General features: G+C 42.0%; 1 protein-coding gene across 5 annotated transcripts in view; it reads right to left on the bottom strand.

The window, feature by feature from the left end:
• Nucleotides 1-12,252, bottom strand: part of si:ch73-206d17.1 (tyrosine-protein kinase STYK1) — a 70,405-nt gene that overhangs the window by 18,479 nt on the left and 39,674 nt on the right. For all 5 annotated transcript variants that reach the window (XM_048614827.1, XM_048614823.1, XM_048614825.1 and 2 more), the window contains 2 exons: nucleotides 8,277-8,458; nucleotides 2,227-2,310 (listed from right to left, as the gene is read on the bottom strand). In XM_048614827.1, the coding sequence (XP_048470784.1) occupies nucleotides 2,227-2,310; nucleotides 8,277-8,458 (266 nt within the window). The remainder of the gene's footprint in view (nucleotides 1-2,226; nucleotides 2,311-8,276; nucleotides 8,459-12,252) is intronic.

Genomic DNA, 12,252 nt, shown 5'->3' with positions numbered 1-12,252 from the left:
ACCTTGCAAGTTCTCAACTTGTGATCTATGGCTGCAAGAGGTGTATTTTGTCCTGGCTTTCTTCTTATGAAGATGTTGAGACAGAAGCCAATAAACGGCTGGTGATGCCTGGGTTTTTTTTTAAGAAAGGTTTTGGAACAATAGAAGCAGCATGAATGGGTGAAGTCATGCTCCCACAGAACCAGGACTTTACCTTAGTTTTCAGTAGCTGTTGGGTTTTTTGGAAGATGTTGGTGGATGCTGCATCTTTCTCTGTTACAGCTAAAAGCTTGGGTTCTCTTTCTGCTGCCAGAAACGCATGCGAGACAATCTGTTTTATTGACTTTGCCTTTGCCAAGGATGTGTTTATGGGATGTTACTATATTGGAAAGTTCACTGTTTAGTAGTTAACTAATCTATTATTCTATTCCAATTGAGTTAAAGTTCTTTTGTTTGTATTTTAACTTTAGGGTAACAATAGTGTGTTTTGCTTAAAGCCGAATATAGTGACCAATCAAATTACATCTGGAATACAGAACCTTACACTTGCCTTTAAATAAGATAAAAATCAGTGTCTAGGCTATCTCCGTGATATATCTGTAGGGCGTTTGGTCTGGTCCATAAAAAACTACAAAGGACAATCTAATACCTTTTACACATTCTCGATAGAATCAATTTCAGCACTTCTTCAGGTAGATTCTAATAGCTCCCAGTGAAAACATTTCTCAGCTCCCTGATTAATCTTCTGTAATAGATTCAGAATCTATGATTTATTTATTGAGTCTCATCCAGGGAAAGAAAAATGACTTATTTTGAAGCCTTCTCTGCAACCGCCACGCATCGCAAAGACCATTTCAGCCAACCAAGTATTTTTCAGGTTGTATTTATTCTTATTATATAATAGAAGGGAACAGTTATATAAGGAACGGCAGCAGCCAATTTATATTCGGGAAGCCTACATAACCAACCATGTGATAATAACCAGATAATCTGTTTGCTGTAATGTGGATTGAAGGGTAAATACTAGTCTGGACACTGGGAAGTAAGACCCTTCAACTTCTTGAAATAGTGCCATGGGATCTTCTACACTCAACAGACAGAAGCAGATGGTTTCAGTTTAACACCTTGTCCAAAATACACCATCTCTGATAGTGCAGCACTGCCTCAATATTGCATTGATATTTGAACTTGGACCCACAACTTCTAGACTCAAAAAGTGTGTGTTAACTACTTAACTACAGCTGACAATTGCTGGGGAACATTTCTTTTTCCCATCTACTCTCTCAAAACTCTTTTAAGATCATGAAAACTTCTATTCCATCCCCAGCTAACCTTCCCCAATCCAAGAAAAGCAAATTCTTCCAATCTCTCTCCCAACTCTGGGGAAACCACCTGAGCAGTCTTTCTAAGGTGTTCACATCTTTCCTGAAGTGTGGTACTCAGAATCACAAAATTATTACACAGTGTAGAAGGAAGACATTCAGTCCATTGTGTCAGCACCATCTCTATTAAGAACTGCCCAAAATACTCAAATTCTCCAATCTTATGAAAAAGGTGACAGAACTGCATGAAGAATGATATACAAATTAATTTAATACAGAATAGTACATCTTGGCAAATCAGTGAGATGTGTTGCTCAGGCTAAGCATTTGACATTGGCACTTGAATCATCTTTGGTGAGGAATCTATCCCTTGCATTAATATCTCAGAGTCGGATGAAGGATCATTGACCTGATATTCACTGAATATTTCCAACATTTTGTGCTTTTATTTCAGATCTCCAGTAGCCAAAATAAATCTTCCTCCGAGCTTACAATTTGTTAGCTTGTCCCAATGTCAATCTGTGTGAAAATTTGTTACATGAGTAAGGCTGCAGTTTTTCCGAATTAGAGGCTTTTTATGCAAACTCTGGGAAGTTTTGTTTTAATGGGACAGTTTGAAAGGGAATTTGCTCAAAACCGCTTGCACTTTGGACCCTCAAGGTCAGTTGGTGAAAAGATAAGTCTTTCGTCCCTGAGTTTGGGTTAGGTTCGGAGAATAAAGAAGAACATGAGCCGGTAAAACTCAGTCAGACGCCAAATTTACAGCAATTAAGTGTCACTGTATATCTTTTATATATTTAATAGCAATTTGCTACAGTGTCTACTCAGCTTCACTAATGAAAATAGAAGCCAAATATGCATCACAGATCTGACTATCATCTCTGGTGCACCCAAGTTAAAAGCAGAATTTCCAGTATAAACTTACCAATCCACATGCTACTTGCTTTGCAATGCTGTACATACTTTGCTCTGTGAGGTTCAGCACCACTTCCCCAGATCTAGCTGCAGTCTATTGAGACATAAAGAATAGGTATTAGGAAAACAAACTGACTGTTCCAGGTAAACTGGTAAACTCTCATGGATTCCAAACATTGAATTCTGACACTATACAACAAAGTTTGGCCTTATTCCATCACTGAGAAAAACAAAGGTACAAATAGAATTAGATTTTATTGTCACGTGTCCTCAAGTACAGGAGTACAGTAGTACAGTGAAAAGTGTACAATGTCGCATTTCCCGGCACTGTCTTAGCATCTTAGAGACCTAGATACAAAATCAAGTTTGGATTAGAAGAAACCATTCATTGTGGAATGTCGGAATGTTTATTATGTTAATTATCCAATCTTGAAGTTCATTGGAATTATCATTTGCTGCATCCCCTGAACATCATCATGGGAAGTTATTATTGACCAGACATCAAACCAGACCAGCCACTTAAATACTCTGACTACAAGAGCAGGGGAGACACTGGGTATTGTGTGCTGAGTAACTCACAAAGCTGGTCCAAATCTACAAAGCTCATGTCAAGAATGTAATGGATTCTCCCCACTTGTTGGGGCTGTTGTCGCTCAGGTAACACTCGCAGCTCAGTCACGTTCACAACAGACAGGCCACTTCACTGGCTGCAACCACCACCTTAAAACATTCATTCCCTCCTCTCCTAATACACTGTGGTAGCAGTATCTACCATCTACAAAATGCACTATAAGATCTTACCAAGACTCTTCAAAGTTCCTTCCAAACCGTGACCTCTATCATCCATAAGGAGATAGTCAACAGTTATATGGGAACACCACCTCCTGAAAGATCCCCTGTGCAATAACTCAGGAAGCCTGACTGGAAAGGAACATCATTTATTATTCAACAGCAAAATAAAGAAACTGCTTGTGACATATATGGGCTATTCCCAGTGTAGTGCAGACAGTTTTGCAGACACATCCCGGAGTCTGTTTTATGAAGGGGTCCTTATATTTAATGAGCTTCACGAGGCGAGTAATCAGTTATTCCGCACGGGCATCGTAAGGGTTAACACATCCTCCAAAGCACTCACCATCCTGACTCAGAAACATATCACCATTCCTTCATTGACATGGAGTCAAAATTGTGGAATTCCCTTCCCTTTAGGATTATGGGTGGCCCTACACCCCCAAGGGCTGCAACGTGCTCTTTTTGAGCTATGGCTTGGGGAAGAGAATTCCATTTTTTTTTGCATTCTCTGCAAAGAAATACTCCTACCCTGTACCTTAATAGGATGCTTATCCTCAAAAGGGTACGTCATCTTTTGCTATTCACTGACCATACAAAAGAATCTACCACTGCAGTGGATAAGGTGACCTATATTGCATCTGTAACCAGGGGGCACAGATTTCAGCTTTAAAGTAGCAGGTGTAGAGGGGAGGTTTTTTTTCCCCACTTGGAAGGTGATGGGCATCTGGGACTCTCAGCCTGAAAGTGTTGAACGGGCAGAAACTCTCACAACATTTATCAGTGGCAAACAGGAATTCAACTCTGAGAAGTGGGAGGTAATGCACTTGGACAGGAAAAACAAGGTAAAGAAATAAATGATGAACAGTAGGACCCTGGGAAGCACCGTGGATCAGAAGGACCATGGTGTGAATGTCAACCAGATCCTTAAAGTATCAGGACAGGTGGATGAAGTGGTTAAGGCAACATTTGGGATACTTGCCTTTATGAGCTGAGGCACAGAGTCTATGAACTGGAAGGTGATGCTGGAATTGTGTAAAACATTCAGTAGGCTACAACTAGAGTATTGTCTGCTGTTCTGGAATCCACATTGTAGGAGAGATGTGATGACATCGGAGACAGTGCAGGGGGAGATTTACCAGGATGTTGCCTGGGCTGCAGAGTTTCAGTAATGAAGAGAGATTGGACAGACTGGGATTGTTTTCCCTAGATCAGAGGAGACTGAAGGACAGGGTTGCGGGGGGTGTACATGGATGAGATGTATGAAGTTATGAGGGACATAGCTAGGCTAAACAGGAAGAGATGTTCCTCTTTAGTGGAGGAATAAATGACCAAGGGCATAAATTTAAGGGAAGGAGCTGGAGGTTTAGAGGAGATGTCAGGAAAAACGTTTGCAACCAGTCAGCGTTGGGAATCTGGAATTCACTGCCTGTAAGAGTGTAGAGACAGAAACCCTCAAAACAATTACAAAGTATTTAGATGTGCACTTGCAATGCCAAGACATACAGGCTATGGTTAAGTGCTCGGAAATGATAGTTAGGCGGTGGTTTCTAACCAATGCAGACACAATGGGCCAAAAGGGCCTTTTTCTGCACTGTAGACCTATATGACTATGACAAACTATATAGATTTGCACATGAAGTTCCACAATCTACAGGGCCATGACCAAGACCTGGATCAGCCTCATTGGTGGAACATCCAATTCTGTGGTATAAATGTCAATGATCTCGGAGGTTCCACAACAGCTCATTCATAGCCATTCATAAAATCTGGAAAATCTCCAATAAGTCGTCTCATTTCTCTCACCTCCAACAGTCAGTTGCGTAATCCCTCAACTTTCTAAATTTAAGGGAGTGCATGGCAAATTGATTCTAGTAAATTAACCCTTTCAGCCCTAGAATTCCAGTAAGTCTTCTGAGTTCAACAGGTCTGTACTGAGATGCAGTTAAAACTGGAGCATAACCTTTTAGTTCAGCCTCTTTGAGATAAAGATCAAGATTCCATGAGCCTATGAAAAAACTCTTTGTAATCACATCCTTGCCAGTAGCAGTTTGTAAACATGAACACTATAATCAAAGCCCCCTTCCCCATTTAAAAAATAATCCAATGTCCCTTTCACAGACCAAAGCGGCGGACCAGGGTGGCACGGTGGCTCAGTGGTTAGCAATGCTGCCCCACAGCACCAGGACCTGGGTTCAATTCTACCCTCAGGTGACTATCTGTGTGTAGTTTGCACATTCTCCCAGCATCTGCATGGGTTTCCTCCCGGTGTTCCAGTTTCCTCCCATAATCCAAAGATGGGCAGGCTAGGTGGATTGGCCATGCTTAAAATACCCATGTAGTGTCCAAGGATGTGCAAGTTAGGCTGATTTGCCAGGGAATTGCAGGGTTATAGGGTAGGGGTGTGGGTCTGGGTGGGATGTTCTTCAGAGAATTGATGTGGACGAGACGGGCTGAATGGTTGGCTTCCACAATGTAGGGATTCTATGATAAAGTGAAAGTTCTCTCATTTTGCTACACTGAATTCCATTTCGAGTGTGCCTCCACATTTTATCTATCCTTTTCAGTTGTAGCCTCTCAACTATAGAACTTTTTATTCCTCTAAAGCGCCAGCTACCAACTTGAATATACAACTCTCTGCTCTTTTATCCAAGTCATTGATCCATTTTTTTGTAAATCTTGCAATATGGATGCCAGGCAAACACCACTTGTTACATCTGGTCAATCAGATTACTCACGATCGATCCCTACTGCCAACTGTCTTCCAACCACTTGCCAACCTGTGTCACACTTGCCCTGGAGTCTGTATGCTTCCGTTGTTACAGATAACATCCTGTGTGAAACCTGATCATGATGCATCTTGTATCACACTATAACTAGTTACATATTTCTCCCAACGCCTCTCCCTTACCGCTCTGATGCTCTTAAAATATTCTTAAAATCTTTTACCATTAACTTTGATATAATTTGTGACAGTTTATAGTTATACAGTACTTTAATTATCGGGGGAGGTGATGGCCTTGTTGTATTATCACTGGACTGTTAATCCAGAGACCCTGATATTATTTTGGGGACCTGTGTTCAAATCCCGCCACGGCAGATGGTGGAATTTGAATTCAATAAATATCTGGAATTGAGAATCTAATGATGACCGAGAATCCTTGTCAATTGTCAGGAAAAACCCATCTGGTTCACTAATGTCCTTTAGGGAAGGAAACTGCCGTCCTTACCTGGTCTGGCATGCATGGGGCCCACAGCAATGTGGTTGACTCTGAACTGCCCTCTGGGTAATAAATGCTGCCTCGCCAACGACGTCATCATCCCATGAATGAAAAAAGGAATAGAGGAATTCTAGTGAAAAAACAAGTGCCATAATAACCATGGGCAATTTGAACCTTCATATGGATTAGATCAATCACATTGCCAAAGGTAGCTGGGATTCCAGTTTGCAGAGTGTATAATGACAGTATATTCTGGAAGCAACCAGGGAACAGGCTACTTTAGCCCTGATGATGTGAAATGAAAGAAAATAAATGAATGACCGCATGGTAAAGATTATCTTGAAAACATTGATCATGACATGGTAGAGCTTGATAGCCACTTTCAGAGTGAACTTTTTGGATCTGAAGCTGGCATTTAAAACTTACATAAAAAGGTAATAAGAATATAGAGAAACTGTGACAGATATTTAAGGAGATGTATCCTCTCTCTCAAAGCTGTAACTAAGTGAGAAAGACAGACCAAGAAAGATGCACCATGAAATTGAAAGAAACGGCATTCAATGCTAACAAGATTAGTGATAGAACAGAAATTTAGAAACATTTGAAAATCAGCAAAAACGTGACTGAAATATTTTTTAGAAGACGAAAATTAGAATGAGAGCAAACAAGTTGGACATAGAAAAACGACAACAAGACCCTTTACAAATATATGACAACGGGAAAAGCAAAAAGTAAGTACAGGTCTCTTCAGCGGTTGAGATTGGGAAATAAATAATTGAAAAAAAAAAGGAAATGGTGGAGGGTTTGTATTTTGTATATGGGCAAGACACAAAAAGCATCTCAAAAACAACAGAAGAAAATCAGGGGGCATAGGGGAAGACACCTCTCAACCAATCACGGTCACTAGAGAAAAAAGTGCACGGAAAACAATTGGGATTAAAAAGGCTGACAAGTTCCAGGACCTGATGACCTGCATCACAAAATATAGAAGAGCTGGGCCATTCAGCCCACCGAATCTGCTGTCCCATTCAATCAGATCATTGCTGACGTGATAATCCCCAACTTCACTGTCCTGCTTTTTCCCCCACAATCCTCGATTCCCTTACTGGATTGAAAATTCATATCAATCTTAAAGATATTTAATGACCCAGCCTCTACAGCCCTCCGTAGAATTCCACAGATTCACCACACTCAAAAAGATTCCTCTTCATTTGACTTAAATGGACAATCCCCTACTCCAAGGTAATACCCTCTGGTCTAGATGCTTTCTATCAAGCAGAAACAACCTTTCCACATCTACCATGACAAATCCTCTGAGGATATTTCAATAAAGTTGTCTCTCGTTCTTCTAAACTCTAATGAGTGCAGGCCAAACCTACTCACCTCTCTTCATAAGAACAGTCTATCTATACTCTGACCAACCTACTGAGGTTTCTCTTTCCTTAGGTAAAGGAGACCAGAACCGTTCACAGTATTCCAGCGATAGACTGGCTGTCTCTTGCATCCTAGGATCTTATAAGAAGCAACTGTAGATAGTGAACATTGACTGCAATCTTCCAAAATTCCCTAGAGTTTGAAAATATCCCAGTGGATTGGAAAACCATGAATGATACACTCCTATTGAAGAGGCAGAAAGAAAGCAAGGTACTCTAAACCAGCTTGTTTAACATTTGTTATTAGGGAATGCAGTACATTAATAAGGGAGGCAGCAGCAGTATATTTAGAACATGATCTTGCTGGATTGAGAGAAATGGAAATCATGCAAGTTACTTGTAGATTTCTCAGCCTCTTGCCTGCTCTTGTAACCGTGGTGCTTATACAGCTGCTGATCCAGTTGAATTTCTAGTCAATTGCAGCATTAGTCCGGCAATGATGATGCCATTGCTCATTCTGATTCAGGAACTGACAATGTCATTCATCCCTTATCAAACACTCAAATTATAGCATAACAGGTTGTAAGCATTGACATCAAGGCAGCAGTGGTGCTTCCTTAGTGCATGACACAACTGCAATAATGAACCTTGAAACAAAAAAAAAGCTAGTTACAAACCTCACGTAATTGCCACAATGAATGCAAAAGACATCCCCCGCTCACATACTCCAGAAAGATGTAGAGAGGTAGTCGCTCTGTCCGACAGCCCAGCAGTTTCACAATGGAATCATGGTTACAAACTTTCATGTGGAATTTCACGAAGTCCAAGTATTCCAAAATCTCCCTTGCATTTGCATTGTCTAGGGAAAAAGAAAAATACAATTCAGGCTTGTCCATTACGAAGAGCAGGTGATGCTAGAAATGGAGAGGAAAACATAGGGCAACCATTATCTCCCTGCTGGCTTCTACAGCATTGGAAAGTACCACGAGAGCATATGGCATCCTCATGTGGTCTGGAGAAGTATTTCTGGCCTCACAGAAGGACAAATTTCCGACTATACTGGATTCTCTCTTGGTGGATGGTGTAAAGAGTCAAGGGATTTCAATCAGGCAGAAAACTCAGGGTGGATTACAGGATCAGTCCTTGGTTATTGAGAGATGAGGGGATCCATTTGCATAGATACCTACCTATAATAGATGGAGCGCGAAGCACACACAGAAGCAGGGAAATCCTGCAATAGGGTTAGGATTGGGTAGTAAATGGTTCATTCTTAACTGCTTGCCTGCCTGGTTTTCACTGAGCTTGTCCCAGGGTTGAGATCAGCCTCACGAATAAGTGAGGTTACAGCTCGTTCTGCTGACATCTGTGCTTCAACTCCCCGCAAGCCTCACTAGGAAAACAATTCCTGTCCCTTAAGTGAGCAACAGCAGAGACCATCGAGCCCACAGTCCTTGTATGATTAAACCAGCTAATATATTTGTATGATTAATATATGGAATCTGGGACAAAATGTCCAAAAGATACTAGCAGAGGCAGAAGCTCTTCTTTGGCTTTGACTCAGCATCAACACATACGGACAGATTAAATCAAAGAGACAGATTTTATGGATTGTCTTCAGAGCAAGAGAGTCGGAGGGCAGTGACAAGAAATTCAACAGCATTGTGCCTTGACAGCTCAAGACACACTTACCAATGATGGAAGAAATCATGGCTGCACTAAGTGCCACAGCTAGAGGAATACGAAGCTATCAAAGGATTGTATGAGGTTACAGAGATGAAGAGGAGCGAGGCCTCAGAATTCAAATTAAAAAACCAAAATGTGATAGAACCCAGGGCCAGTGCGACTCAGTGACACAGGGCTAACAGGTGAGTGAGCCTTGGTACAAGTTAAAGTACTGGGCAAAGATTTTTGGATACGCTTAAGAGACTGCAAGGAAAGATTTCATGGGCACAACACATTCATTGAATTCATGGGCTGATGTCAAGTAAACCCTTTTGGTATCGCTTGTCTGTAAAGCTGACCAGTATAATTCAGCAAACAATACAACATGACATGCCTTCACTACCACAAAGTAACCCACAGACCTGCAAACAAGAACTGCATGACCACCCTGTTCCATACCAGCACTAGTTCAAAGGCCAGATCACCCATCCTTTCCCAGTTGTGAAGCTGAGGAATGGCCAAAAACACAATTAACTTCTCCTAGGAAACTGGCCCATTTCTCTCAAAAACACTTGTCAATGTCTACATGGGATCAGGTGTGACTACAGCAAGCATGGATCTACAAGATAATTTCTGATTCTTTGCAGAGGAAGAGTTAGTATGCTGATAAGAATCTCGAACCATTTCTTTGAAATCACCTGTACGTGAATAAATTCCAAGTGACTCAAATTATTACAAGAAAGAATCAAAACTCCCAGCCCCATGATGATAGTTAGACTAAGAAATAATTTCAAAATGATTATGCGTATGCACACAGTGCCTCACACCCCACTAATCCACATCTGAGTGACCCATGCCCCGTCCACCTTAACCCAACCTCCAACATCCCAGCATTCACTCACTCCCTCCCCATCCCACATCCCAGCACTCCCTCCACCCACAGATCCCAGTACCTGCTCTCTCTCACTCCCCCCCCCCCCACAACCCAGCACCTGCCCTCTCCCCCCCCCCCCCCCCACATCCCAGCTCCCGCTCGCCACACCCCCTCCCCCCCCACATCCTGGTACCTGCTCCCCCACGTCCCAGCACCTGCCCCCTTCCCCATATCCCAGCACCACTCCCTAAACTCACTTGACTCCTTCTGAAAAAGGATGTAATCAAAGATTCAGACGATGCAATGGATTTCAACTCATGCTGTTTAGTTAAGGTGCACACCACTGGGGAATTAATAAACACATCTGCTGCAAACAAAGGTTACAGCAACTACCTTTCAACAGAATGGACTGATTATCAAAGTAGACATTGCCACAGTGTACTTTAATGGACATGGCCATGTTTTGGTCGCGTTTTTGCTGGTGAACTTTACCTATGAATGAGAGTAGGCCACTCAGCCCTTCTAGCCTGCTCCACCATTCATTAAGATCATGGCTGATCTGCTTGTAACCCAACTCTACATTCCCGTAAATTCTTGATAATCTTTCATCCCATTCACTGTCAGCTTGTGCAGGCAGTAGCAATGAAGTGGGCTTACCAGACAACGCTGGCCTATACAAATAAGACCCCAGTTGGCAGAACTGCAAGAGACGTTCCTTCAAAAAAAAAAGTTTGAGAAATGGACTGTTAGGGCTGGGCGTTCCCCTTTGAGGTGAGAATCATGATTCAAGTTTCCTGCCCAAAGCAACCAATGATGTCACTGTCACGTGTTCATACTGCAATGAAAACATTTACGTATTTACTACCATATACAGTCAGTAGGTGAGACATTCCAGAGGACATCAATTCCTGTGAGATTCTTGACACACCTTAGGTGTCTGTTTATTTTTCTAGTTGCTCTCAACTTCTGGTGTTTGAGGTGTACTAAGAGCATGATTTGTCATTGTCTGTTCCTGAGTTGACAGAATGTTTAGAAGTTCACACAATGTCATGGTCTCTCCTCCACTAAGCTACTTTTTCCCTCAGATGCTTCAGAACTGTTCTGTCCTCATGTATATCCTGGTCTCTATTTGGCACAGTTATTTGAGGATCTTAGGTTAATGTTTTCTCTGGCACATTCATTCTGGATCCCAGGAGTTGATCTGCATTTCTGCTCCATTCTCCGTCTGTATGGTGCAGAAGTCTGTTCTACAATGACGGCTGGTACCACAGCACCCTAGTGGCGTAATTCCTCACCAACACATCTTGGCTTTTTGGAAAACACAGCATTTGGCCTTGTTCTCTCATTGGAACCTGGATTCTGTTGTTTCTGGTCAACAATGACTTTTGTCACATATGATTTCAACAAATCAAATGCTGTGCTCAACTGACACTTCACCATGAGCAATGCCAGAGAACTCAGAGTTGTCAAGTGGTTTGTGTTCTGGTACATTCACAAAAACAGGCTCAGTTTTTGGATAGTGATCCTTGCTCTGGAGTTTAAGGAATGTTTTATTGTCTGAATAAACCTTTCCCCCAAACCATCGGTTGCTGGATAAGGAGCTGATCCTTACTGAATTGTTCTGTTTTAGATAGTCCCATCAACTCTTCTGATACAAACTGCAGACTATTATCACTGACAGAGATTCTGAAATCCAAACCTCACAGAGGTCTACCCCATTCTTTCAGCGGTTTTGTCAGAAAATGTCATCTTCATGATCTACGTGGTCTGCAAGTTAGGGAGAGAATCTGCATAGCACGACGTACTAAAAGCATTTTAAGCACCACCACACTTCATCTCATTTCAAACAAGGTATTCCTGATGCAGCCCCTTTCTTGGAGTCTACACCCTTAGCTCAGGCCATTGCCCTCCAACGTACAGTCCTTGTTATTCAGTGCTCCTTCAGGGTGGAGCACGTGGCAAACCTCTTCTGCAGTTTACCTCTTCCCTGCAGTGAATTCCCTCCCCCTCCCCCCCACCTAATTGCCAACTGCATCTGCTTTGGTTCAGCAATGACATCTTTTGACTTATTTTCTTCTCTTTATTAATGCGCCTCCAGGATCTACAGCGAGCACCAC

The sequence above is a fragment of the Rhincodon typus genome, chromosome 31 (genome assembly GCF_021869965.1).
Source record: "Rhincodon typus isolate 14 chromosome 31, sRhiTyp1.1, whole genome shotgun sequence".
Taxonomy (NCBI): Eukaryota; Metazoa; Chordata; class Chondrichthyes; order Orectolobiformes; family Rhincodontidae; genus Rhincodon; species Rhincodon typus.
The sequence above is the reverse complement of the archived record's forward strand: the minus strand, read 5'-3'. Positions and strand labels throughout refer to the sequence as shown.